At 37.3% G+C, this 27,730-nt stretch overlaps 1 protein-coding gene across 7 annotated transcripts in view; it reads right to left on the bottom strand.

Moving 5' to 3' along the window:
* Positions 1-27,730, bottom strand: part of PIEZO2 (piezo type mechanosensitive ion channel component 2) — a 273,784-nt gene that overhangs the window by 138,483 nt on the left and 107,571 nt on the right. For all 7 annotated transcript variants that reach the window (XM_032442625.1, XM_032442628.1, XM_032442629.1 and 4 more), the window contains exon 4: positions 9,994-10,036. In XM_032442625.1, coding sequence (XP_032298516.1) covers positions 9,994-10,036 — 43 coding nt within the window. The remainder of the gene's footprint in view (positions 1-9,993; positions 10,037-27,730) is intronic.

Genomic DNA, 27,730 nt, shown 5'->3' with positions numbered 1-27,730 from the left:
ACCACAAAAAACCACCACCACCAAAAAAAAAAAAGTATATTAGAAAATAAAAAATATTCATGTTTTTCAAACAGAGTTACAAAGAAGTGGCTAGGTTTTCAAAATTATGGATATAGACATTCCATCTGGAAACTGAAATCTTAATTGGCCCCAAAATTACAGATTTACAGCGCCATGCTAAACTCAGTACTTCCCATTCCTAAACTGATTTACTTGCCCAAGTTCTGTTCTGAATAAAACATGCAGTATTACAAAGGGAGTATAATAAGAGATAGTCCTAAGGTGAAAAATTTGAATTTGCATTTTGATCCAAATTTCTCAGGTGATCTACCTTTAAGACTGGAAGCATGGATTAAGCATGGATTAATCCCCACTTTTTCATGGGGTATTAAATAATCCTGTTTCCCAAAAGCTACCCACAGGGTTGGATGCATTGGAAAGTAACCTTATAGAAGAATTTGGCGTGGCTTCTAAATAGAGATTTGGTCTACTGTTAGATAAACACTACAATGTGTAGAAATTACCTTTACGCAAGCTGATACATAGATGCTTCAAGATCTGCTTGAAGGGCTTTTCCAAATGGGGCATATTTCAAAGTTGACTCTTTCTTAGAAAATAAAAGACATAACAGATACAAAAGCCACAACACAAAGGTCAGTGCTCCATGATGTGTTTTAGGAAAAAGCAACAACTATGAAGTTTCTATGATGCTTAGCTACAGCACAGCTCAAGAGAAAACATTTTACATGGACTTTGCTCCAGTAGAATTTCCTATTTATATTTTTATGTGAGCATGACAATAAGAACAATAAATAAAGTAAAATTGTTAATTTATTAGGAACAGACATATTAGGAAGCATAAGACTAAGGGAAGTCTACGTTCAAAAAAGTGGATTGTTATTTTTGTCAAGAAAATGAACAAGGGTAATGAATAGTAGATACTTGGCTTCTGAAATACTGCAGTAGAAGTAGATTTAGTTAATACTTTCATTTGGAAAATTAGAAGTAGGTAGTTGATTCCGTAACATTCCTAGCACTTATAACAAAGATCATACATAGAACAATGAAAAGCCGGAAGGATTATTGAGTTACAAACTCATTTCCTAAAGGGACTCAGGCACTTGGGCGATGTTATATTGATGCTTTTAAATGTTAAATTGTTTGATTTTTACTGTTCCCACAGTCCAAGAGCACCTTCCTGTTCACTCCTTCCTTTATAAAAAAAGAGAAAAAAGGGAAAGGAAAAGGAAAAAAAGGAAAGGAGAAACTCTTCAAAACTTTATTGCCAAACTCCACAAAGTGGTTGAAATTTGAATGCAATCTTGTCATCATCGCAAACGTCTATGAAGTAGAGTGTCCAGTGGGAAGTGAAGACCACTGGCAAACACGTGGAGATAGATTTAAATATTTGATCTATCAGTAAGCAGGAAATAAATGGATAGATGAATAGATAGACAGACAGACAAACGAGAATGTCTATTCACAAATGAGGATGCCTATTTGCAAAGGATCCTGTAATTAATAATGCTGATGCACTTGTCATCTACTCATGGTCAGACCTGAGATTTACCACAGGTGTATCACAGAATTAAAAGATGGTTTATTTGCAAGATAACTGTCTCCAGGATGTTTGCATACCAGAGTTTTTTGTATGTGCACAAGAGGCTGGAAAGGAAAGAAAACTGTCATGCTTCCTGTGAGTGACTTCTTGACTTTTAGCATATCCATGCAGAGGATTAACAGACGATAGAAGTGCTCTATTTGAACAACGAGCAACATGATTTTCCTCTTGGCTACCTGGAATGATGTCCATCTCGCATTTTCAATCTCTAAATTCTCAATAAATTAGACAGTTTAAAATTATTGAAATAACCTACTAGATACATCTTTTTTATGTTGCTAAGAATCAGTTTATGCTTTGGTTTCCTGATGTTTACTTTTGTGAGATATACCCTTGAAGACTACAGGGTTGCTTAAGGACTGTGTGTTCAGACACCTCGAGAATTCACACTGCTGCTTTTAGTGTTGTTTAAAAAGAAGGTGTGAAAATAGCTGCAATCAACGCAGAGGAAATACCTTTCTTAGCATATTACAGTGATGTACTCTAGAGAAAAGTCATGATTGCAATAATTATTTTAGGCAGAGATTATTTATGTTACCATTACGATAATTGCTTAAACAGAAAAATGGGGAATTAAGAACTAGAAAATCTCTTAAATCTGCTCAAAACAAATCAAGTTATTTTAGTGAATGTTTATATCTTCTATGATAGGTGGTTTTATTTCTTTTGTTTTAATACGAACAGCTTTGAGAAAAGCCAGTAAGCGAGGAAGTAATTACTGGTCTAAGTGCTTCAGGCATATGGAGACCATCTCCAGAAAAACTTAGACAAAAAAGACTAACTTGGTGAATCTCTCTACCAACTCACAGGTGAGCACCGTGAGGTCTTCAAGAACATAAGTAAAAATATCTTAAAAGTACTTTGTGGCACGATTGCTAAAAAGAAATGTATTTCTTCTGCAAAAGGTAAGATATAACATTACAGAAAAACTATGCAAATGGCATTTGTCAAAAGTCAGTTTAAGTTTAAAAGTTAGATGACGTTCAAAAACTATGCTGAAAAGATTTAAAATAATTGTTAGAGGAAACAACAAAACATAAACTGTATCTAGCAGAAGATTTATCACCTTCTAAATTGTGCCTCAAGAGTTGTCTCAACAGCGCATTTAGCCATGGAGAACAGGATACTTGCTCACCTAACCCAGAAAGCGTTAGTGCAGATGAGCACCTCACTAACATGTAACAACCCCAGGCTTTACAGATACATGCTAGGTCTGGGGTTAGAAGCAGAAATTCTTTACAGGCCACAGCTATTAAGGATGTGATAAACAAGTGGTAAGTGGGATAAATCTAAAATGGGGGCTTGTTCATCTTGATCTTGTTTCAGTTTATACTCACTGTATAAGGCAGGGGGTATCCTGAAATTATTTCCTTCTCAGTAGGAGAAAAAGGGTTAGGTTAGTTCACACAGTACTACAGTATGTTAAATACAAGCTATTGTTTGTTAGCAGATGATTTGAAAAAGCTTTAGTCACAGTAGTTTTACATTTGAGTGCACCAAACTACGCGCTGCTGCGTACAGCAATACTGGAACGAGAAGTGGATGGACATTGCAAGGACATGAAGTAAAAACAATTATTTTTAATTTAAATATGTAATGCTTAACAAAATATTTCAGCTGACACAGTATTACAAAACAAAAACAACAACAAATAAAACAACACCACTGTTCGTAACTTTTTAAGCAACAGTTTTGTTCTTCAAAAATATAATCCAGCTCTTACTCTGGCTTTCTCTGTAATCCAAATTTCTCTTTCAAAAGTTTCACTTTTCATCAGAGCAGCACAGAAAACTCAATTTAGAAGAGAACCTTAGGCATGCATTCTATATCAGATGAAACTGAAAACACATTTCTTCCCCATTTCCCACATTATAAACAACATCAGTGCTTTGACACACACATGCACAAATTCCACAGTCCTGGACACTGCAAAATAACAAAAGAGGGCAAGCAAAGCAACCTCAACTATCACTGTCTTCTAAGGACTTGGGAGCCCGTGCTTCACTTTACCTTGAGACTACTGTGTGCATATGGGAAGCAAGCCTCACTCACTGGTCTTTGTTCCTTTAAAGAAATGTAGGCACTGGCACAGCTGTCCAGAGAAGCTGTGGAGCCTCATCCCTGTAGGCGCTCAAGGCCAGGTTGGACGGGGCCCTGGGAAGCTGAGCTGCTGGGGGGCAGCCCTGCACATGGGAGGGGGGTTAGGACTAGGCAGGCTTCCAAGTCCCTTCCAACCCAAGCCATTCTGTCATTTTATGAAGTGTCATCATTTGAAATCCTTCTGATGCTTTTTTTTTTTTTTTTTTTTTTTTTTATTATTATTTCCTCAGATCCCTATTTATCAGTTAGATAACAGCCAGACAGAAAAACGACTAAACTGAGATATGACCTGGAAGATAATTCTGCTATAAGCAATAAACCATAGCACGAGCAAAACAAGACCCTTTTACTTATAGTCTCTGAAGGAAAGGTGGGGAATTACTGCCTTTAGAACACAAGAGCTGAAGTTGGGAGAAACACCTGGGCACAGAGAAGTTAAGTATTTGCTCAGGTGCTCTGTCCCCCACATTGTACCACTGTACCCATTTTTCCTTGTCATCCCAAGCTCAAATCATCTGACATTTGCAAAACACAGTGAATGTTCAGACTGCACTGTTTCTTTCAAAATAACTTCCCATGGATCAAGCTCTGCAGTCTCTCACAGCCCCTGGCTGAGGCAATGTTCCCAAAATGATGTCAATGGGAGCAGTGCCCAAGAAAGGACTGTAGGACTCAGCTGTATGTGAAGAAAGTGCTCAAAATTATGAAGCGAGCTATCAGGATAAGACTTCATATTTCAAACATATATTTATTCCCTTTACTAAATCACTGCAGAGTGTGGGAAGAGTGAGGAATGCCACTATAGATAACCATATGGTATTTGGATTTTCAAAGCCAGAATCAGGCATAATAAATATTTATAGAATCCAGTGGTATTATTTCTGTTTACGTGTCACCCAGAGAAATTCGGCCCAAGCACCAATCAAATATCACAGAAAGTTACAAGCAATCAAAGCATGGGGGAAGGAGGGAAAACAGATTGCCAGTAGGCTCCTAATTAGCAACCTAGACCTGGAAGGAGGCACTTGGGAAGCATCTCTGATGTGTCTGGATTCCATGCTCACCACACATCACAAGTGGTTTAGGAAATTGAGTTCTAAGTCTCTGCAAGGGGTAGAGAAGATATACACAGTGTTTTCGGCTAGATCAAGCAGGGGCATATGTGAAGCAGCTGCAAAAGCAGACATCCGTCTACATTCAGAAACCCATATAGGAAAAAAAAACGGGCATCTCTTAGTGACGACAGCTAGCTTGCTCCTCGCTTCTGCTGGGAATTCTCTGTCTCCTTACCTGCAGTATATGGGGCTGTTGCTTTTAGTTTGCTTCCAACAAAAGCAAAGCAGGTTGTCCTTATCACTTGATGATTCAAGAGTAGTTGAAGAAGGTACTGAAATGCACACAATAACTGGAATATAACACAACAAAAGGCAGTCTTCTTATGCCTGGATGGCCTAGGAATGGACATCTGCTGTCTTGTCATGGCAACTTTTTGCTTGTTTGTTTTAGTTTTGTTTTTGAGATATAAAAACTACCAGTTCCAACCTACCATTAGAAAAAAACTCTGAAAGAACAGTCAGGGACTGGAATGGGCTGCCCTCACTGGTAAGTAGTGGAGTTGTTGTCTCTGGGGGTGTTCAAGAAATGAGTAGATGTGGTACTTAAGACACGCTTTAGTGGGCAATAGTGGTGGTAGGTGGACAGTTGGACTAGATGATCTTAGAGGTCTTTTCCAATCTCAATGATTCTGTGATTTCCTTCTTCAAAAATAGTAGTAGGAATAAAAAACCTGAATAATAAGGCCAGAAGACAATACACAGCACTTCACTAATATGAGCAGCTTTCACTGTTGATCACACTCAAAACAGCTTTATCCAGAATCTAAAATGCTATGTTGCATTTTCTAAATAGATATTGCTTTTGAACAAATACTACAGGTGTTGTATTAAAATCACAACAAGCTAGGCAACTTCTGCATATATAAGAATCTCATTTAAAATTAATACGAAGTTTTTGCATTTCATGAAAATAATAATTATTTAAGGCCCAGTTTGAAGCTATCAGCCAAACAAATCCTGCACAATGATACAGAAAACACAGTTTTTAATGCAAGATAATTTATTTTACTAAAAGTTTTCTGGGACTGAAGTAGCTATATATTATGAAAAACATACTTATCAAATGCTGACAGAAGTGTAATAAGCACAGATGTTGTTCTTCAAATACATTTTTTAAAACAGTTGGTACATATAAGTAATAACAGTTATTAAATCATTTTTATGCCTGTCTTGTGGAACTTTAATGTAGAGCATTACACACAAGAGACGGCATAGAGACAGATGCAAACAGGGATTAATAGCTGGGCTGCTAGCAGCTGAGTAGTCTGTATGTGTGTTAGAAGTTACACCTGTAAGAGTGTAAGAGGGGGACTGGAAGTCTGTAAGACCTGTGGCACAGTGAGTTTTAAGAGGTTTGTTTAAAGTTTTACAATGATCAGATGCTTCTAGCTCAACAAATACATAAGATCAGAAGACATTCCTCTAATCACTATTGATCTACTAGGCAAGGATGTGAAGGCCCATCATCTGGTAGCTCAAATTAGAGATGTTTAAATTAAGTGGGGAAAAAAAGACTTTCTTTTGCTTTAACTTTCAGCAGTGCAGAAGTGGCAATTTTCCCAGCACTGGCTGTGTCCCTTTCCAAGCTCTGTGCTTTAAGTCCCAGAGCAGCTGCGAGCTGAGAGCAAGGGCTATGCTATGGAAGGCCAGCTCAACAGTTTGCCTCAGCCTCTCAGCTTCCAAATGTTAACAGGCTTTGTGCATCAAGTTCTCCTTTGTATTGTCAGAGTAGCCAGGAAACAAGCACAGTTGCTGCTAATTGCTCAGAACTAACCACAAAGGAGTCTGAAGGAGCCATTTCCACTGGGTCCAGCCTATGACTGAAAAAGCCAGTGAGAAGAACAATGCCTTTCGAAACAATTTTAGTCCCATTTGGAAGAAATTAGAATGGAGATTTCTGGACGTTTTAATGAATATTTGGGTGTGCATGTTTAGATGACAAGTAATGAATGTGGCAAAAGCAAACAACAACAAAACAATCATTCTATTTATCCCCAAATCTGCTTGCCTTTCTTCTCCCTTATCCAAGCAAGCTTCAGTTGTTAAACACATAGTGCAAGGTGACATTTTGTATGACATGCCAGTATGAACACATCCAGCATTTTAAAGTATTTTACTTGTAGGACAGTAAAATACAAAGTAACTTTTTTTTGCAGTTCTCTGAATTTTTCCAAAATATTCTGCAGGAACTGTTGTCAAGATGGAGTTGGACAAAGGTGATGACTACAACGACTACTACAGTATGTTACAATCAGCTTATTTGTAATGCCTCAAAAAACAATCAATAGCAAAATGACCTTCATTTAAATCTATCAAGCCCAAGTACACTCAGTTTAATTGCAAAGCTCTTAACTCCAGTCATTTCCTGGATATAAGGCTACTTTACTCAAGCTACAGCGTTTTTAATTTCTCTTGCACTGAAAAGCAGCATACTCAGCTCACAAGTAATGCTTCCATAAAAGCCTATCTGTCAGGTTTCTTGATGTCTCTGTGTTTTTCAGGATATGAAGACCACAGCACTGTAAGCACTCCACTATTGCAGAATAAATATCGCATAACCACAAAGCAGTGATGACATTACTTGTATATTATATAAGATGAGCTTTCTGAAATGTAAACCAAGTGTCCACATCTCTTTCTGTTCATCAATTCATCCAAAAGCAGCTTGTTTAGAAGAACTGATTTCGTATGATTTTTCCATCCTTTAAGCAAGACACATTCCTCCTAAAGACATTACTTTCAGTGGCTTTCCTTTTGTGTATCTAAAACTCTCACTTCCTCCAGGAATAACAATATCCTTGCTCAAACAACACGTTTAAATGCTACGGATATTTCACAGCTGACTCAGGTGGGCCTAAGTCAACAGCTAGCAGAGGATATGTTTTTAAACAGCAAAATGTGTTGCTGCTGCTTCTTTCTTTAGTGTTGTTATACAATGTATGAGAACAGCTGCACAGGATCAGATCTAACAAAGATCAGCTCACTATCTTGACTCCCTCTGGCTATAAGGGGATGCCCAGTGAAGAGAATAAAACTAAGGAAAACATGTCGTGATACATTCTCAAATAATCACTCACAATTGAGAGATCTGCAGATTTGGGATTTCTGCTTAAGTTAAGTGTGCTGCATCCAAGTATTACATATAGTAAGGCATAACCCATCATTTACTTTGGAAACTATTTCTTTAAGCATGAGAAATACTGATCTTAAGCAATCGTGCATAATATGATACTAAGCAAACACTGCTATAAAGAACTATAAAGCTGAGATGAAAACACTTTTACTTCTATGATTATATCTACCTTAGTCATTCAAATCTTCACCCCATCTGTGCTAATGTGTTGCTTCAGTTAAACTTATTCCAAGCTGTCTCTCAGAGTACAGAACTGTCAGCTTAAAGTAGTTTTCACACTGGAATGTATATAATGGAATCTGCACAGTAACCTTTTCTAAATATTTGACTCCTTTGAGCTTATCACCTGTAACGCAGTCTATTAAGATTTCCCTATGTTTCATGTGGTATCTACATTATGCATGTACAGGTATTATGGATACTCCTTGTTGTTTGAAACACCTCATAGGCTGGAAATTTCTTTCCAATATACCAGAAACAAAATTCCTTCTAAAATTCTGCTTAAATCACTTGATTATTTTCCATTAGGAGTTTCAAACCTAAGACCCAAAGTATACATTTATTCTGCCTTTCCTCAAAGCTTCTTAATTTTTCCACCCTGACTAACAGCAGTAGCAACTGCTAATTCTTAATAAAAAAAAAAAAAAAAAAAAAAAAAAAAAAAAAGAACAAGGCAATGAAAGTATCATCATTTACCACTAAACCCTTCTGAAATGTATGACAACTTGCCTAATGAAATGCTCATCAAGAAACTGAATTGGATGTAACTTGAAACAAAAGCACAATCTATTAAAAAACAAAACAAAAACCTCAAAGATATTAAACCTTGTAAAAGATAGTCTGTAATATTCATTAATATTAAAACTTGTTCTTCTTTTAAAAACACTCTAAATAGACAACATCCAGTACATCACCGTTTAGGGATTTCTGTCTGATACGTGACTGGGTACTGCGTCATCACAAATCATAAATGCTTACAAACCTCAGTCCTTCCCCTGATGTTGTGCCGAAGTTGAATAGAGATTTGATATTCTGAATTACAGGTAGGAGATAAAATACTTAAGCATTGGTCTTGCTTTTAACAATAAATATATTTTATTGTAACAAAAAGTCAGGGAAAAAAAGCAGCTTGCCTTCTCCTTGTGAGAAAGTAAGCAAGAAAGTAGTTATTTTCTGTTTCATATGGTCAATATATCTATTGACTAAAAAGCTTGAATTTTCTGTGGGTTTTTCTGAGATGCCCCAGGCAGTACGAACAGTACAAACACTTTCAATAAGAAGAAGAGAAATTCCTTCTTGTCCAGTCAACAGTGATCCAAACATATTGATATACTGCAAACTACTCCATTAAGGAAAAACAGCAAAATGTTATCAGAGCGGGAGTAGACTTTTCTGCTTACTTTTTGTAGAAGAATAAATAAGAGATGGAGCATTTCAGCCTCAACACCAGATTAGTCTTTACTGGGCTTGGCCTAGTTTAAGTTCCAAGAGAGACATATGTTTCTGGTATGATGACCTTGTGGTTAAGTTTGGCTATAAGAAGTTCTTGCACCTGAGGAATGCTGAATTCTGAATTTTCCTCTGATGCTAAATAGTTCTCTGCCAGCTTTGGTCCTCTTTCAACTTCATTTACTTTTGTCAAGTAATATGTCACAGCTAAGAAGTTTCATGGAAAAAATAATACGAGTGAGAGCAATATTTTCATTCATAAGTAAGACTTCTGCCCAAACAGTGTGTCACCTCACCTTTTTTAATACTAACATGCTATATAGTTGCCAGCAGAAAAAACATAGTGAGCCAAGTTAATACGGTGAATAAACTGCTTCAGCCTGTAGACTGAAGAAACAGAAGAAGACATAAAACAAGAAGCTGAACATATATGTGCATGAGACTGCATAACTTCCTCTCTAATTTTGAGGTCACAGATACATCTGACCAGCTAAAATAAATAATTCTGTAAACTAACCCATGCACTTTTACTCCCTTTACTTTTGCACTGTTAATGAAACAAATGTAAGGCTTACCTTTCAAAACCAATCTGTCGTAATGTTTTCTCCCATGTGGAACCTATACAAAGAGGAGAAAAAAACAAACACCCTCAGTAAAGAGCCTTTACTGGACAAAGTCTCTTACTCTCCTGTTTCCACTGTGAAGCTGAAAAACATATAGCCAGGTGATTTTTTCACCCCAACAGCAGTACTTGTAAATAACATCTGTTTTCCCCAAGGTGAAGAAGTGTTAAGAGAGGCTACCACCAGATGACATAACTATGGAGGGGGGGTGTCAGCCTATATAACTCCTTCACACCACAAAGCAGCCCATGACTGCTACAGTTCACTGCAATTCCAGGGGTGGTCTCCTCTCCTCAGAGCAGTGGGATCTGTGCACGACTCCTGAAAGCCCTGAGCTGGCATCTCACATCACGCACTCTTCACATTTCAGCTTTTCATTTTACTGCAGCATTCGCCCGACTCTTGCTGAAAGCTTTACAGCTCCTTCTGAAACCCGGCCCTTTTATTTTTTCAGCAAAAGCATGAAGATGTATTTCTGCTTTATTGTTTAACCCTCCACAGTCATAAAAATGACTGCAGTGGACTCACTCACTCTTTCTCAAAATGATCAAGAACGCCGCCCTGAAAACTATTCAACTGGATGGATCCATTAAGGGATTTTCTTCAGTAGTTCTTGTGCACTAAACAAACCTTTACCCAGGCTTTCTCAAAAATGCTCCCCTGCCTTAGCCATAACCAGTAGGAGATCAGTTTTTGACTTATGCTAGTTTTTTGCTTTTTGTCAGCATCATTATACACACGAGCTACAAAGAGCATAAATATCTCAAGATGTACAGGTCTGCAAGGGAAATACATAGAGGGACATGAAACAGGGTCATAGATTGCTTGCTGCTTTTTCTCACTCCTGTGGGAAATGTAACAGGCCTGTATGCAATGAAAGCAACTACAGTTCTGTTTGAATGCTTCATCGTACTTAAACTGAAACTGGAGAACTAAGAAGAGAAACAAATATTAGGAACAAGCAGATTCTCTAGGGCTGATATCTAGTAGCACCAGAGAAAGTCCAAGACAAGCAGCTATGTTGCTCCAAGTGAACTGAGAGAGGAAAGATGTGAAGGAAGCAACTTTAAATGTACAGAATTTCAGCATGAAATGCACATTGTGCAGTGAGTGCCCATACAAAGACTGTAACAAATCCACAGATTAGTACAGGAAAAATAAGACATTAATATTATCAATAACAAAAAAAAACCCAACTCTGTAGATGTTTCTCATATCACCACTGTATTTGCATTCAGTTAAAGGCATCAGCTCAGAAATCAATGTTTGTAGTGTGATATTTATCAAATCAGCAACATGTTAAATATTTGCACAGGACCTAGTAGATAGTCCTTGAATTCACGACACTGCAGATCTAGAATCCAAAGACTCAACTTCTAGGAAAACTTAGAACTTATTTAAAGAAATAATACATTATTCTGTACAATTTTATGTAGCATTTGTCCCTGTAAATCACAATCTGTGCAAGTAAAAACTGAAGCTAATATAACTTGAAAATTTAGAAAGACCCTAAAAAACAACAACCTGTTCTAATGAAAATTTCAGGGCAATAGATCTTTTCTGTTCAGAACCATGACTATAGCCAGTGATTAATGTAAAAACACTTAGTTTTTGACCCCATTCAGTCCAAAGCAGACAGGGATTTCAGGCAGGCCCATACTCAGCAGAGTACACAGAGATAAAAGGCTTCCAAACTGAGGTGAAGGGAGGTCTACCAGGAGTTTCTACTGTGACAGTTATATTTGAGTGAGGTGAGGCAAGACTTCAGCCTGCACAACCACTGAAGTCACTTTTCTCCAACACTCTGCACAGATTTTTTGCAAAGAAGCCCTCTAAACACACCTTCAAAATCAAAGAAGCAGAAGCAAACCATGCATTCAATTCAAAATATGAACACACACACAAAAAAATCATATAGTACAATAAACTATCAACATTTCATTGGGATACATTAAGATCTGCTCCATTAACATGTTCTTTTACAGATTATTCCCCAAACCCACCACCTCCTGCATATTCTGGAGTATATCTGGTGTTATGGAGCACATCACTGCTAAGAAGCTGACTGTGCCACTCACTCCACCCATAAGCACAAAGCAGATGTGAGCAATTCTGCATGTAGTTTGTGTGCTTCTGCTGGCTGTTCAATCAACAGTTCAACAGGTTTTGAAGTCTGAAGATTTGAAGACTGTTGAAGAAAAGAAGTTTCAACAGTATTTCTTAAAGCACAGACTAATATTGGCAGCTTCAGTCAGTGTTTCTATTCTTTCCACTGTTTTGTATACTAGTTATATGAATTTTTCACTCAATGGCTGGCTACACTTCAGTTGCATGATATATAGAGCGTCCCACAGTTGAGAGAGAAAGAAAAAAAAGGAAAAAAAAGCAAAAGAGAAAAGGGGAATTGGGTCTCCACTGGTTTGAAATCATCTTTTGGCTGCAGCTGGTTAGCAGACCGCTCTTTGAATTGCATGTGGCTCCTCCAAGGCAAAGCCTGCCAAGAACACAACTAACATTTCATATTAAAAAAATATACATCTTTTTTATGGAGTCCTATTTTAAAATGTTTATGATCTAAACATTCTGTTTTAAGATTTGCCAGTTTCATTCTCAGTAGTATCAACTTCTATATTGCACTAACAGCCAAAAGTAAATACCCTGAGGTAACAGCAGCACTAAGAAGAATAACGCTATTAAAAGTCTAGAAAACTTATTATTTGATTTAAACCTTTCCCAGTGCTTCCAAAACATTAAACAAGATTTAAGTCACGTAACTCTCATTAAAATCAAAACAGGAGTTTTTCACGAATTAAAGACTTGATCCTGCTCCCAAAGAAATCAATAGGATTTTGGCTGTTCAGTTCAGTCTTTCTCTGCTGGGAACGTGGAAAACATTCACCTGTCAACTTTCTGCATCAGACCACTGCTACACTTTGGTTGCTAAGCTAATTTGGCTTCTCTTTGCTGTCTGTTTTTTACCACCATGACAAAAATACCAGATCTGTTTATAAGAATATCTTAATTTGGTATCCATGTAATTAAGCTTTTGTTCCAAATATTTGCTCCCGAGTGCCTGACCATTCCCATCTGTTCCAAAGATTCTGTTTCACATTAACAGAACTAGCTTTAAAACTCTTCAAAAAGATGAAGTATAATGTACTTCATGAATTACTGTTCACATATAATATGAACAACAGTAAAATGCACATCATGCTCACATATGATCTCTATGAAGTTCTAGAATGAGCACATAAGAATATGAGATTTAATAAGGTAAAATGAAAGGTATCTTGCGAAATGGAAAGTTGCTTTCTTTTACACATAGACTTTCATGTACATAGCAGTTTGTGTGTTTGATTTGATTACAACTACCTTATTAATCAAATGAGAGGACTCATCATCCACTGCTAGGCTACTTGCTTTTGCAAGTTCTTCATGACTTACATGAAGTGGCTTACAAAGCACAATAATAGGCTTACCAACAGCATAGTGTAATATAGTAGCTAAGTGATTTTCAGATACTGATGGAGGCAGCACAACTGTTCTCTCAGAGCCAACTCATTCTGTATGTGCCTGCTCAGTAGAGGTCTGTAGCTGCTCCTGGATAAAGCTGGCATGCTTCGTATTTCATCCTCAGGCAGATATATGATTAAAGTTTCTACAGGTCTGACTGCATGCAATGATTAGCTGCAGCCCCACTACCTTCTAACTTCTCCAGAGTAGTAGACTACAAACAAAAACGATGGCAATTTCTGCATTTTTTTCTCACTATGATCTGACATACGAACTATACAACCTAATTGAAATAAAAAAATAAAATAAAAAATTAAAATTAAATTAAAAAAAAATGACATTTTTCAATAAGCATTAAGTGAGCCTGACAGAATTCAAGAAATCAGAGTAGTACAAAGACCAACAATGACTGGAATAAATGGACAAAATATCTGTAAATTACATTAACTCAAAGGTGAAACAAAGAACAGCATAGGTTTCTAGGAGCCTGTCCATAGAGCAAGAATCAGAATCACACAGGCTCTCTGAAGAACCCACCAAGGTACCAGACATAGCACAGTCACACTAAGTTCATGAGGTATGTGTGGATTGGACCTATGTAACCCTACTATGATATTTTAGAAACAGGTAGGTGTTCTTGGAGCAGTAACTGCATTGGTCTTTTTTCTCACATTGTAAAGGAAGAGTTTCAGAGAATTGACTTCGTACAGTTTAGAATAATCCTACCAATTTCAGAATTTTGATGTAAAGCCTGGGATACTTACTGGGACATTTAGTCTCCAAATCAGAAACAAACAAAAAAACAGTTTGCATATCCAAGAGATACAAAACAGTGATACAGAATACTCCAGAAACAGAAAGGAACAACCTTTCTGCTGTAGATTTCACGCTCAACTCTTTCTCAAACACCTTAGCAGAGAACAGCATACATAATAGGATAATAATATGATAATAGTCTGGTGTGGGTTGGAAGGGACCTTAGAGATCATTGAGTCCAACCCCTAGGATTCAAGCCTCCTGTGTAGCAGAGCGGCACTTCTACCACTTGTGCCACAGGGGGGATTTGAACCCCAGGCCCCAGTGTTGCAAGGCAGCATTCCTACCACTGCCCCACCGGGGTACAAAGGACAGGCCAGTTAGACTAGTCAGGAACACAATATCTGAATCCACACCTAAAACGTCTCAACGAACTGGAAGAGCAAACTGGTTTGTCCTGACAGCACTTTCTTTTGCTAGAGACACTTGTACCACATAAACCATTTGAAGTTCCTCAATTTCTTTTCCAGGCAGTGCTGCTCTGCTGTATCATCTTCTTCATCACTTTATTACTTACAGACCTGTACTGCTAACTAGCTGAAAAACACATCACTGCAGCTGATAAAAGCTGGCATGTTTGGAACATACACTTTTCACCAACTTCATGTACTATTAATCAAATTTACAATTGCTTGCTCCAATTGGCAAACTGCTGTCTCCTCTCAGAAATATTTTAGATTATATCTTCCCAAATATCCAGTTGTTGTTTTTAATCAATATAAAAACTCTGCTTTTACAAAACAGACCAGAGGAATTGAATACAGAAACGCGTGTGGGAAGAAACTTCTTAGTTTCTCCGCTGTACCATAGAGATAATGAACACTTATCTGTCCATTAACTATCCAGTTGCTAGATGTTACATGCACTGCACCTCTTACAAAAATGATACAACTTGAAGTGGTATCAGACAATGCTGCCTTAACAGTTAGCAATTATCTCTCTATTTTACAAAACAAATCTCTCATGCACTTCCTCTTCCTTTGAATGGAACTACCTAGGCTGCATCCTGCACTCCTCACTCTGGTATTAATCACAGTATATAATCTGGGTTAATAACATGACATTCCTTTAAGGTGACGTCTTTTAATATGGCATGTTACTACTCTGCTGTGCCTATGCTAGTGTTTTAATTGAGATCAGAAAAGCATTTCTTGAGCAAATCTCCTGGCCATCTCCACTTTGCATGCTCTGGTTTGCGTGACAGGATTCCTTTCACATGAAATTAAACCACTCCCCAAGGACACAACCGTTGTTTTTCAACATTTAACAGGAATTCAGTCGGCATGACCAGACCAGAGCTAATCTGCCATAAACCCCACTTAAAACACATATGGCATGGCAGGCAGGGAGCACAAAGTGCTCCATTCCTACCATACAGAGCTCACTAATGCAGATGGGGCTTACACCACCACTTCCAGTCTGAGTATGCTCCCAGAAGAACCTTCTAGTCACAGTCAACTATGAGAAGGAAGGGACAGGAGAAACTATTTTCCTGGCCTGACCCAACGTGGGGGACTCTTGGATGCTTCATGTCACCATACTTCCCATGCAACCCAGGGAGTCAGTTCTTGAAGGCAAAAAGGACAGAGTATTTCATTTTGAGAACGAGCCTATGAGAAGGAATAAGAAATAAATCTTGTCTGTTACGTTTGCTGTAGACACTAAAATCACCAGTAATGTAAAAGAGGAGGGCCAACAGTCTAGGACACTGGCTACATGATGAAAATGTTTACTGAAAACATACCAAGTGAGAGGTCATACTAAGAGCAAAGACCAGACATCACAAGACTTTCTTCAAACTGGTTTTCAACAGGTTAATGACTGAATAAAGAGTACAAATTTGATCCCTATGTGATAACATTATGGGAAAGATTTACTGTGCGTTTTCTCCTGTGAGACCAATATCAAATTATTATCATGAGATACAAAAATGATTTTCCTATTGAAAAATAATTCTTGACTCATTCTATGTTAACTGCAAAAATAAATAAATAAATAAATAAATAAAAACCACTAGCTGTCCCCTAAGGACATTTTAATGAGGGGGAACTATTACTAATAAAAACTGAGCAGATCAGGAACACGAAGCAAAGTGCAGTAGAACTGATAGTATGCTTCTGCACATGCATGGAGCTGTCTATTGCTTTAAAATGAATATTAAAAAGACAACAACTATGGTCAAAAGATTAATAGCTGTGTCTGGCATTCTAGTCTTCCAATCTGCAGCTTCCCTGGAGCTCTGGGAGCCCAGAAGGATCAGGAAAACTTCCAGATAGGGATTCTAAATAAGGATGCCAATGGGAAACCTAAAAGCAGTTGCTCTGTAAGCCCAACCCCTAATTTTCTTTGATCCTGATTAGCATCAGATCTGGGGATATCAGGGAAGACCATTATTAAAATTGATCATTGAACTGAAAATAGTTAACCTGGCATGAAACAATCCCTGGGATATATGTGATCCAGCATCTCACCAGTCAGACTATGCCAAATGGAGGCAGGGACAAATCCAGCTCACTTTGGGTAAGGGTAAGACCAGTACCTCTGCCTGATCCATGGGCTATAGAAACAACAGGAATGATTTGCATCAAGTTTGTGGATTTTGATAGTTTGGCTGAATGGAATCAAATAGGAATAATGATTAGCAACAAAAATCCTGTTTAGCAGTAACACAAACCATAGTTATTTTTTCTACCCTCTTAAACTACTGATCAGACAAAACAGGGGTAGTGTTCTGCATATGATCATTTCAAGAAAATGGGAGTAGAGAAAGCAAGTTTCCTTTATTCATTAAATACATGGGGCAAAGCTTGCTTTAAATGTGAAGGTTATGTGTTTTGTATAAGAAGCACACAATATTTTATAGGCAAAGATGACTTGGTAATTAAACAGCAGAGGAAAAAATTACAAGCAAAAAAGAAAAGCTGTGAGAGCATGTTTGTTCTTCTATGTCAGACCAGTTTAAAAGGTCTCCAGTTAATAACTTCTATTGGCATTAAAAATAAAAAATAATAAAAAAATAACAGGTTTTTTAATACCGATATTGACTTCTTCTTTGGGAGAACTACTTCAGATAAAACTTTAGATAGTAAATAGAATGCTTTTGTTTTTTTTTAAATCAATCTATTCTTTATCCATTTGTTTCCTCTAATGGTTGATGCTCTAATATAACCTGAATTCATCCTGTCAGCTTTAACTTTTTCTAAGTAGGCCTGATCCTCTTCCTCATAAAAGGGTAAACCACTGAAAAACAAAATAAAATAAAAAAGATAAGTCAAAGAATCATTAAAGTTGAAAAGATCACCAAGACCATCTAGTCCAACTGCCAGCTCATTGCCACCATAATGATTTTGCATGTTGCACAAAGAATTCTGCAGGCCACCAACACAAGCTCACCTTGCAGGAGTAAGGCAGGAAAGAATCAGGTGGCATACATATAACCAATCTTTTACTTTTATAGCAGAAAAAGCCTTCAGGGCTCTGAAGACAAGTCTCAAAGGAAGGTGAGATTTTTTGCCGTTGCTGTGGGAGATGTCAAGCTCAGCTCAGAGAGGCACAGAGACCATCAAAGTTATGCTCAAGATCATTGGAAAAGAGGCCAAATAATAACTAAATGAGCCCTTTTTTCAAATGTGGAAGACTGGCTTTTCTTTGATTTTCAAAGTCAAAGCAAAAGAACTTAAAACTTGTAGTAAGTTTTATTTTTCGTAAACCTGGAGAAAATGAGATTTCTCTCCATTTTAGTTGGCAGAGAAATTCTCTCCTCTCTCACTCTAACCAACAGTGCTCTGTCTGCTAAATAGCATCTTAGAGGCAAGGTTTTCACTTTAGAGAGTAATTGACGGGCATGCTTCCAATTTATAGAGCTACCCTCTGCTTAGTTTTATTGTAACATAATATACTGTTATGAATTATAATGTCGACCTAGTTTCCTGCAGTGATGAATGTGTGTAGCGTGCCAGCCCAAGGAATTTACTTTTCATTGTCCCATTTTCTCTTTTCATCTCATTAGAAGAAGGAGGAGTTGGCTCTTTCCAAATTCTGTAGCATAATCATAGGGGAAGGGAAAGAAAACGTAGAAAGTATGTCTTTAGTAGAACATCCACACACAAGAAATTATGGACAAGAGAAATAAGCATCAGAAACCAGTAAACTGCGCACCGAAATAGGAGTAACATTAAAACAACAGAGAATCAGCATTCTAGCGGTAGTGTCTTTGACTCCGCTAACATTTTGTCGTGCATTCCTTTTCTCTGAAGTTGCTTTTTTGGAATACATTTTTTTTCTAAAGATAATAAAGAACAATTTCATGCATGTCTGCTTGCAGAAGAACACATGCGCTGTGTGATGAAGGTATCAGCACAGTGGTAGGACCAAGGAACTCCCCATCTTAAAATTATTAATTTAAAGAAAAATCTTTCAAAAAACATTTCAGTGGCTAAAATGACAGTAGGTACAAAAAGTTGAAGTGACACAGGAAGAACGATATCAAGAATAAAGATCAGAAAACTGGCTAGAGATGTGTACATCCTCAGTCCAGAACCTTCCATAGAAAAAGAAAACAGGACTTCCAAACTCTCTTTCTGTTTGTCACTAAATGAAGACCTCAGTGACTGCATAAAGCAGCAAGACATTTGGGGTATGAAATCTTAACCAAATCCATGAGACCTCTTCATAAGAGAAATCTGGATCTGGAAAGACGAGTTTCTTCAAGCACTAGCATTAAGGAGGCAGATTCACATTGATAACCTAGCACCTAGGCTGTATCTACTACAACTTCTTCCTCTGCACACCTGGAACAATTGGATTTCTCTTACCCCAGTCCCAGGTGAGCATCTCTCACCTCTTCCTTGCTCATGATCTGTGAAACAAGCAAGATCAAGCAACAAAGATGCCTAGAAAGATTTTGGCAAGAAGCAATGCTATTGCATTCAGTTTGGTCTATAATAGACTGCAGGATTACATCCAGTGTATTAGCAGATCATTTTCCAACACTTAATTACTTTTCATTAGGATTCCACAAATAGCATGAGCACTACCAACAAATTAAAGAAATCACTGTGTTGCCTAATCGTGTTCATTTTTAAAAGCAGTCTGTGCTATCTGTCTTGATGCTTCAAGAAGTTTACAAATAGTTTGATCTTTCTACAGTTATGTGCTTAATAAGGAGTATTGGAGAGCAATTACTCCTGCTTTGTTTGGCTATGGCTAATCCTTTCCAAATAAAATCAACATAAGAATTGAGAGGTATGCCACTCTTATGAGCTAACAGGTGACAAGAGTAGTCTCACACTTACTTAAAGTGTGGTTACTTAGTCCTCACTCAAACACATTTTAATTAAGGGCTTCATAAGGGCATTACAAGAGTTATATCGTTTTAGTAAATACTGAAGAGGATGATGAGTGGTAATAATTTCCCACTCAGTGGGGATTTTTATGTTACTGAAACCATGAGCAATTGAGACGTGTGACTCTCAAGTGCATTTTTAAGTGGTATATTTTATTTATTTATACACTACATGGTTACCTTTGGAAGTGACCTTCTATCAGGTCTAATAGAGAAGAGACAAACTGCACACTGTACTGTTCGCTCCCCCCAGATATATATGGCCAACAACAGCAGTGTTTCAAAATTAGTGCCAAATAGCTTATTTTCCTGGCCAAAGAAGATGTGAAAAAACCAGAAGGTCCCACAGTAGGATATTCAGGTGATGGAGTACGGGTGCAATCAATTCTATCAAAGTGGTTTATAAAATAACTTCAGAGGTATAATAGATATGGATTGCTGCACTCCAAAAATGCTATAGTTTAAGATCGATGACTTGCATGAAAGTTACTGGCTCAGTTTCTGAAACCATTTCTCTCATCCCACACACTTCTTGGTATCAATTAAAAAACAAACAAACAAAAAAAACAAAAAAAAAAAACCAACAAAACAAAACAAAAACAAAACAAAAAAAACAAAAAAACCCTATTTATACCAAACATACAAACCAGATCATCTTGGCAATGTTTTCAGCAAGGCATAAAGTCTATCATACTTTCTCATCTATGCCATCTGGAACATGTTAAATATATTTTATGTAGTTGCACATGGGAACTATTCACAGCAGCTGGGGACACTGTACCCACTACAGGCTGAAAGAGCAGTAAAGAGGTGGAGGACAGAAGAATATATTCAGTAGGAAAACAGGCTGAAATGCATAAAAGGGATCAGTTTCTAACAAAGAAGTAGTCACACATAAAAGAGCTGATTTATGTTGGAAACGTGTAAATGCCTCATCCTGCAGTCTATCACTAAACTAAAATTAATTAAATCATATTTTATCTGGAGTGACTTTTTAAATAAGACACTTTTTATGAGAAAAAACAAACACTCAGTTGTCAGGCCAAAATTTGTACAGCACTCCTAACTACTATTCTGGACAGGAGACTTTGGTTCAGAAATAAAAACTTATTTGCATCTCACTTAGTTGTGTTTCTATTTCATGTCAACACTTTGGTACTTTTTTTTTTTTTTTTTTTAAGTCAGTCAATGTAAAGTAATAAAAACACACTGGGGCTTTCAGTATTACTTCATCCAGCTTTAAAAATGTTTTCTATGTTCTCTACTGTAGATTTCCTGAAGTTTTTACATGTTTGACATCATCACTACACCTGCATGTGACAGAAGGGCAAAAGGAGACCTAATTGGCTCTGCTTATGGGAGGAAAGAGTTCTAAAGAAATAGTCAGAGGGCTTCACAGGTTGACAATTAAGCACAGAGAGATACAAGAAGGACTCAGTCAAAAAATGCTAAAAACTCTTGAATAAATTATTGACTTTGAGTATGTGTTACTAATCTTCCTAGCTTTGTTTGTGCTCATTAAACAAGGCACATCTCTGAGTGTATTGTTTAAAGGTTTACTAGAAATATACTGATCTGAAAGTGTACCACGTTCCTATGCAGTACAGAACGGATGAGATTTACAGTACTTGAGCTGGGTACAGTCAGGATATATCTGAGCATCAGCGTTTATACAAACAGTTTATGCACTGTCCACTGCTGCAGTGTAAATCAGACATGGAAACTACTCACACAGACACGGTTAACATCAGTATCCTCATTGATGGAACAGAAAATTGCATCACCAGGTCAAGTACTTTTGAAATCAGAGGAACCACATAGAGTAAAGTACATCTGGAACATATCATTTCAGAGGATTCAGAAATCTGTCCTCTGACATGGGCCAACCTTCCAAAATCTGCACAGATATTTAAAAATATAGAAAAGTGTCAATTTTGCAATAATTTTCATTCATTCTTATGGATGGAATTAATCACCAATTTTGGTGTATGGCTTCACAAATATTCAGTATAATAAAGACTTTTTCCTCTATTATCTAGACTGAAAAAAACTGTGACCAAAAGCAGTTACTTCTTGATGGATATTTGGAGGCCTCTATGAAAAATTCCCATCTGCCAGTGAATTTTTTAAAATGCCACTTTTGCTGTCCGCTGTGCATACCAGAAAAGGCACCAGAAGGCAAAAAAGGTTACTGCCTGGCTTTGGACATCTGAGTGGCACTCACCCTTTTCCTCCATTGCTAGTGCTGCTCAGCCCAGCCCCAGTATTTCAGCTGCACGGTGGAAGGGAAAACAGTCTTCACATGACTGTCTTGAAGCACTTTTCATGTCAAAAACCCAGAAGAGCCAAAAGCCTCAAGGCAAGAAGACAAAACTTTCTGGGGAACACCATGGGGAAACCCTGAGAACAATCCACAAACAACAAGCAACTCCCATAGGAAAACACATCACTCTGTTAATGTTGGATGGACAGGGAGATATGTAGGATGTATATAAGAAGCTGGAACTAGATGATCTCTGAGGTCTCCTCCAACCCAAGCCATTCTATGGTTCTACGACATGTCTATTTTCTATATTCCTGTTTTCCACCTCATTCCAAGGCCAAGAATGTTGATTTGGTCACAATCCCTGCAGCACACCAACATGCAGTATAATTGCTGAAGAGGAGCTGTATTCAAACTGCTCAAGAATTGTTCCTGTCTCAAGAGTTAAAGACTGACCATTCCAGCTAAAGAAAAAGAAGTAATAAAAAATAACCATTTCAAAACTACTTACATACAGAAAAGTAGAAGCCCCGCAGGTTATTCATTATTAATCCCACTTACTTTCTCATATGGTATTAGTTATGTGTTACTTGAAATTTTAGAGCAATTTTTAGTTTTAAGTAAATATCTGCTCAAATTAAAATTAAGGATTAATTTGGGGAGAGATTTTAGACTTCAAGTAAATTTTTTCCTATTAGTGCCTCATAACAAAGTAATTGTTGAATTAGTAATACATTTGTCAATCCTGGTAAGTAATTATAGGTAATACATATAAAACAAATTACTGCTTCATTTTAGAATGTAAGTAGTGAAAGTTTGGCATGAGGTTCTAATTATCTACCGAACTTGAGTCCTGCCAAAACCAGTGGGACAAATCATATCTTAACTCCTAATGCTAATGTGACCCCACTGAATATGGCTTCCCTGCATTATGGCACCAATCCTGAAAGTGTAGCACACTGTGGGATTTGTACAGGTGCAGCAGCTGGCTCGCGTTCCCAGAAAGTCAAAGGGTGAGGGTGTGAACTGCAAAATGAGAACCACTACAACAAGCCAGCTGAAAAATTCAGCTCCAGGGGCCAGACCTCTAGTGGGAATAACTAATAGCTTCTTCTCTACGCTAGGGTGAGCACGCTATGTCAAAAATAACACCCAGCACTACAAACTTAACTGAAAAGAGAGAAAAACCATAGGATGAGAAACATTCAGTTGACATGTTTTCAGACATGAAGTACAAAAGATGCTGAAAAATAAAAAGAATAGCTTGTCAGAAGGCAACCTTACTCAAATATCAAATTTTACAGAAAATGGAGTAGAAATAAATGCATAATAGGAAAATTAAGGGACATTTTCATATATTCCAACCCACACATCAAAGATAAACCATTAAACAATTTTAGTATTTTGATTTATGCACAGGTTCTTCAGGGGTCTTAATGACTTTCCTTAAGATATCTTGCATTTAACGCAATGCAATATCAGTTTCTGTGCCAGGAACCCAATTCTCTAAACACTTCTACAAATTCCAGGAAGATATTTTTCTTATGGGTTTGCCAGCATCACCAATGTCTAAGAGCCAGGCAACAGTGGGAACCAGCTGGGCTGGGGGCTGTAAAAATACAGAAATGCAAAGACAGCACTTGCCTTGAAAAATCTGCAGTCCAAGACAAAGACTGAGGGAATTGTTAATATTCAATGAATGCATCAGGAAAAGCAAAGACAAAAGGAGGGTCTGGTTTATATTCAGCTGGGGTGAAGCAATAGATCATATGTTCAGGAACAGGGATCTGCAGCTTCTTCTCTTTCCTTAGCTGGAAGATTCTCTTCAACCAGCTCTCAGGTCACAGAAAGACCTTCCATCTCCTTCTCTATCAGACCCAAAGATTTCCTATATTTCTCAAATGTTCTTCCTCCTTCTTTTCTCTCCAACTCTGGCCTGACAGAAAAATAAGATGTTGGGTGTTGGCCATGCCCAGGAAGATGTCCTGTGCTTGCATGCAAATCCCACAAGAGAGAAAAATAATGAGCAACAATTTATGAATTAGTGTATACCACATCTCTCCCTGTCTCCATCCAGTTGTCTCTGTTAGTGTTAGAGGACACTGAAGAAGAGAAATTACAACACTTTATGATTCCCAGGAGCCCTGAACTTTGGTACATGGAACCTTGCGTGTGCCCAACATATAACAGAGCTCCCAGCTGTTGGAAATGTTATCCTGATATCTTCTGGACTGAGCTGTTGGCATGCATGCTTGAAAAAAGTTTGTCAAGTAGCAATATTAGGATTATGAGATTCAATACTAAAACAGCTACTCATATTTTCAGGAGGTTCTTTCAGTGACAACAGAAAGAGGCCATGCAAACACCAGGTTTTTTTTATGTGACAGAACAGTTAGCAATAGCACTTGCACTTCTGCAAGAAGGGCTAACGCTGGGAAACCTCCTGTCAATCCTAGGAAGCACATTTAGAAACGTAAGCAAAAGCAGAGATTATCAGGACAGGAAAAAATAAAAAATAAAAATAAAAATAAAAAAGAGGATATGTGTGGAACTGGAAGAGGAAATCAACTGCAGAAAAAATATAAGTACAGCATGTGAAGATATACTGGAATAAATGAATATAGATGCATCCAGTGAATGACATTTCAATGGAAAAGGGCTTATGCTTGGTATATGGATAAAGCAATAAGCCCATTAAGAAAATCACAGTAGATGAAAAGAAGTATTAAAGGCACAGTTTAATACAAAAGGAACTGATTTTTAAAGATAAAAAAAGAAACCATAGCCTGGTTTCTTCATGTTCAGGCTGCATAGCCATTGGATCCAACTGTACACTATACATCCTGGTACACTTGTCAGTGCACTGTCCTACTGTGACCTCACACAAATGCAAAAATACTCACGTAGTAAAGTCTGTATTTGATAAAAAACAAATAAGCTGAGAAAGGCCAATTAGCAACCTGACTAAGGAATGGGAAACTGACCCTGGAGAAACAGCTATTGGGTATGATGTGTAAGGATCAGCACCTCATGGAGCCAGCTGTGGTTTCTGGCACACTGACAGCTATCAGTAGGTGAACTGTGAAGAAAGAAGCCAGAAGGACCTCCCCATCAACGCTGATCAACAGAAAAATCTTGCTAGATGTGACAGTCTGAAGGGGCAGTCTGCACGAAAAGCCCTGAGATAACTCCCACTATTATTGATTATCCTGTAGGCACTAATATAAGTATTATGGTAAAACACACTAGAAAGCGGGTCACCAATTTATTAATACTCATATGAAGAAAACTTTCTTCACAGTGTCTGGCAAGCAAGACGACTGGTTAACCAAAAGATGAAAGCGTTGTCTTACTTGAAATTTGATACTTGAAATTTTATTCTCCCAGCAACTGGTCAGTCTTATGCACCAAGAAGTAATGACTCTCTACAGCCTCACTAGTCCTGAATTAAATACGTTGCCCTTCAATCATCTGTAGGTATGTGCACAGCAACGATGACATCATCTAACAGTATTCAGTCTAATTTATGATGTTTTGAGGGTAATAACATAAGAGCAAGGATCACACTTGATCCTTGTTGATGTTATTTAAAAGAATCTCAGACCTTTATTTTTGATATATATTGAACTTCATCTTAGTTGTCACTCAAAGCTTCTAATAAGGATTTTAAAAGTATTTCTACACTTCATCCTCATTCTTTGCCTTTCTGCAGAAAACACAGTAATTGAGAACTTCCACACAGTTTCTGGAAATATCAGAAAAAAAGTTGGTAGCAAGCTCACTGAATTGTCACAGACTCCAAGGACAATAACTACAAATCAATATGTCTTGACTGAATGCCGATTTTTAAACAGAAAAGCAACCTCTACTACTTCAGAGAGCAACAGAAGAGAGAAATCAGCCACAGCATTCTCTCAAAATAGTACAGGGTATGGGTGAAGACACATAAATGCTTCTAATGTAAGATGTTTGTAGCATGAAACACATTTAACAAACATTCAAACAGAAGCATCAAGTGAGATATTGTCACAGGAATTAAAATGAATAAACAGGGGAAACAGGTGAACATGTGCAAACATATGAAATGCACGTGAATATATGAAAACATACATTGGAGCCATCCATGTCAAAGCCCCATTATTTGACTCTACTTTGCATAAAGAAGCACAAGATTTCCCGTAATAGCGATCATCATTCACAGCCTGCCCAAACACTGGGAAACATCCAGGGAGATTATGACCTAACTATCCACATCCTGGACCAAGAATTTCCAAAAAGAAAATAATATTTTTATTTTTTTTTTAAATCTACTCACATTGTTATTTATACTGAAATATTACCCAACTCCTTTACCACTTCTGAGTTCCAAAATACACTTATCATCTTCATAGGAATATATTATTTATTTCATTTGAACAACTTTCATATACAACCTCCAACTGAGAAAGGGGTGATGAACAAAAGCATTTCAGTATGAAGTATCTAAGGAGTAGAGAGCTCCTGATGGGTTTGATTTACATCTGAAAGGATGTAGCATCAGCATTTGGAAATTGCCAAAGTCTATACTACCCTCTCCAAACTCGAATTTTGCAGCTCATAAATCTTTTGGGATAATATAACAGCTTGCTTTGCAGTGTATTCTAACCCCATATGCTAGGGGTTGGGTTTTATTAGTATTAATAGTGAATTGTAAGATTATATAAAACTTTCTGAGTACTGACCCAAATATAGAGGATATTACCTCAGAATTAAACACATCCAAAAAAAGATACAATTCCAGGATGAAAGTAGCTATTTGTACCACAAACAGTGAAAGCAGCATAAACCATAAAACCATCTGTAAACATTGGATGTCTTTGGCAGTGGCCCTACCTCACAGAAGAGAACATGACAGCGACTCTTCAGCTCAAGCTTTCATATGATGGCCTGAGCGGGATTAGCCATGATGAATGCAGTCACTGTGTGACCTGTCGAAGGCACTGAATGAAAGGAAGCAGAGCATGTGAGGAATATTTCCCCATTATCCATAATCTGTGGATTGGTCTTTTTTTTATTATTTTATTTTTACTTTTTCCTATCTACAAAATCAATGCCCTATTAGCAAACCTGAGGAGACCTGGCAGAAAGGCACACAAAACCAGCATTTACTGTTCCAATAACTGCATTACGATATAACAGAGTATAACTTTTGTACAAAGGAATAAAAATGACTGATTTTCATATTGGTGAAGATATTTTTTTCTTCCAAAATGACAGAACTGATACTTCAACCAACTTTTCAGAAGTCTTTGAAATCAGAAGCTGCCACAAACCTGCCTAAAAAGTAAGATTTTATGCTTTTCACTGAGAAAACCACATGCCAAAACACAGATGTTCATTTTTACCTTTTGATTAAATACATCACCCACCAATTCAATGCAACATATATTTTCAACTCCTGCAGCTGCTGTTTTATAGCCTTTCATTCTTTGCCACAGCTTAAAAAAATAAAAATAATTTTTAAAAAAGGCAAAAAGTGACAGGAACAACTGAGAGCCGTGAAGAAGAGGAAATGAGATCTCATTTTCTTATTGATATCCAGAACAACATAGGATAGACGTAAAAGCCCATCTTTACCATTTTCCAGATGTCTGTAGAATCTTATCAATATTCCAGCTTTTCCTTATATTGACGGGTATTTTTGTGAAATTATTCATTCAGGTTTTACTTTTTTCTAAATCATATATCAGTGAATTTTGACAGCACTTCAGCCG

Source organism: Coturnix japonica, chromosome 2 (genome assembly GCF_001577835.2).
Source record: "Coturnix japonica isolate 7356 chromosome 2, Coturnix japonica 2.1, whole genome shotgun sequence".
NCBI classification, from domain to species: domain Eukaryota; kingdom Metazoa; phylum Chordata; class Aves; order Galliformes; family Phasianidae; genus Coturnix; species Coturnix japonica.
This window is presented reverse-complemented; position numbering and strand designations above follow the sequence as displayed.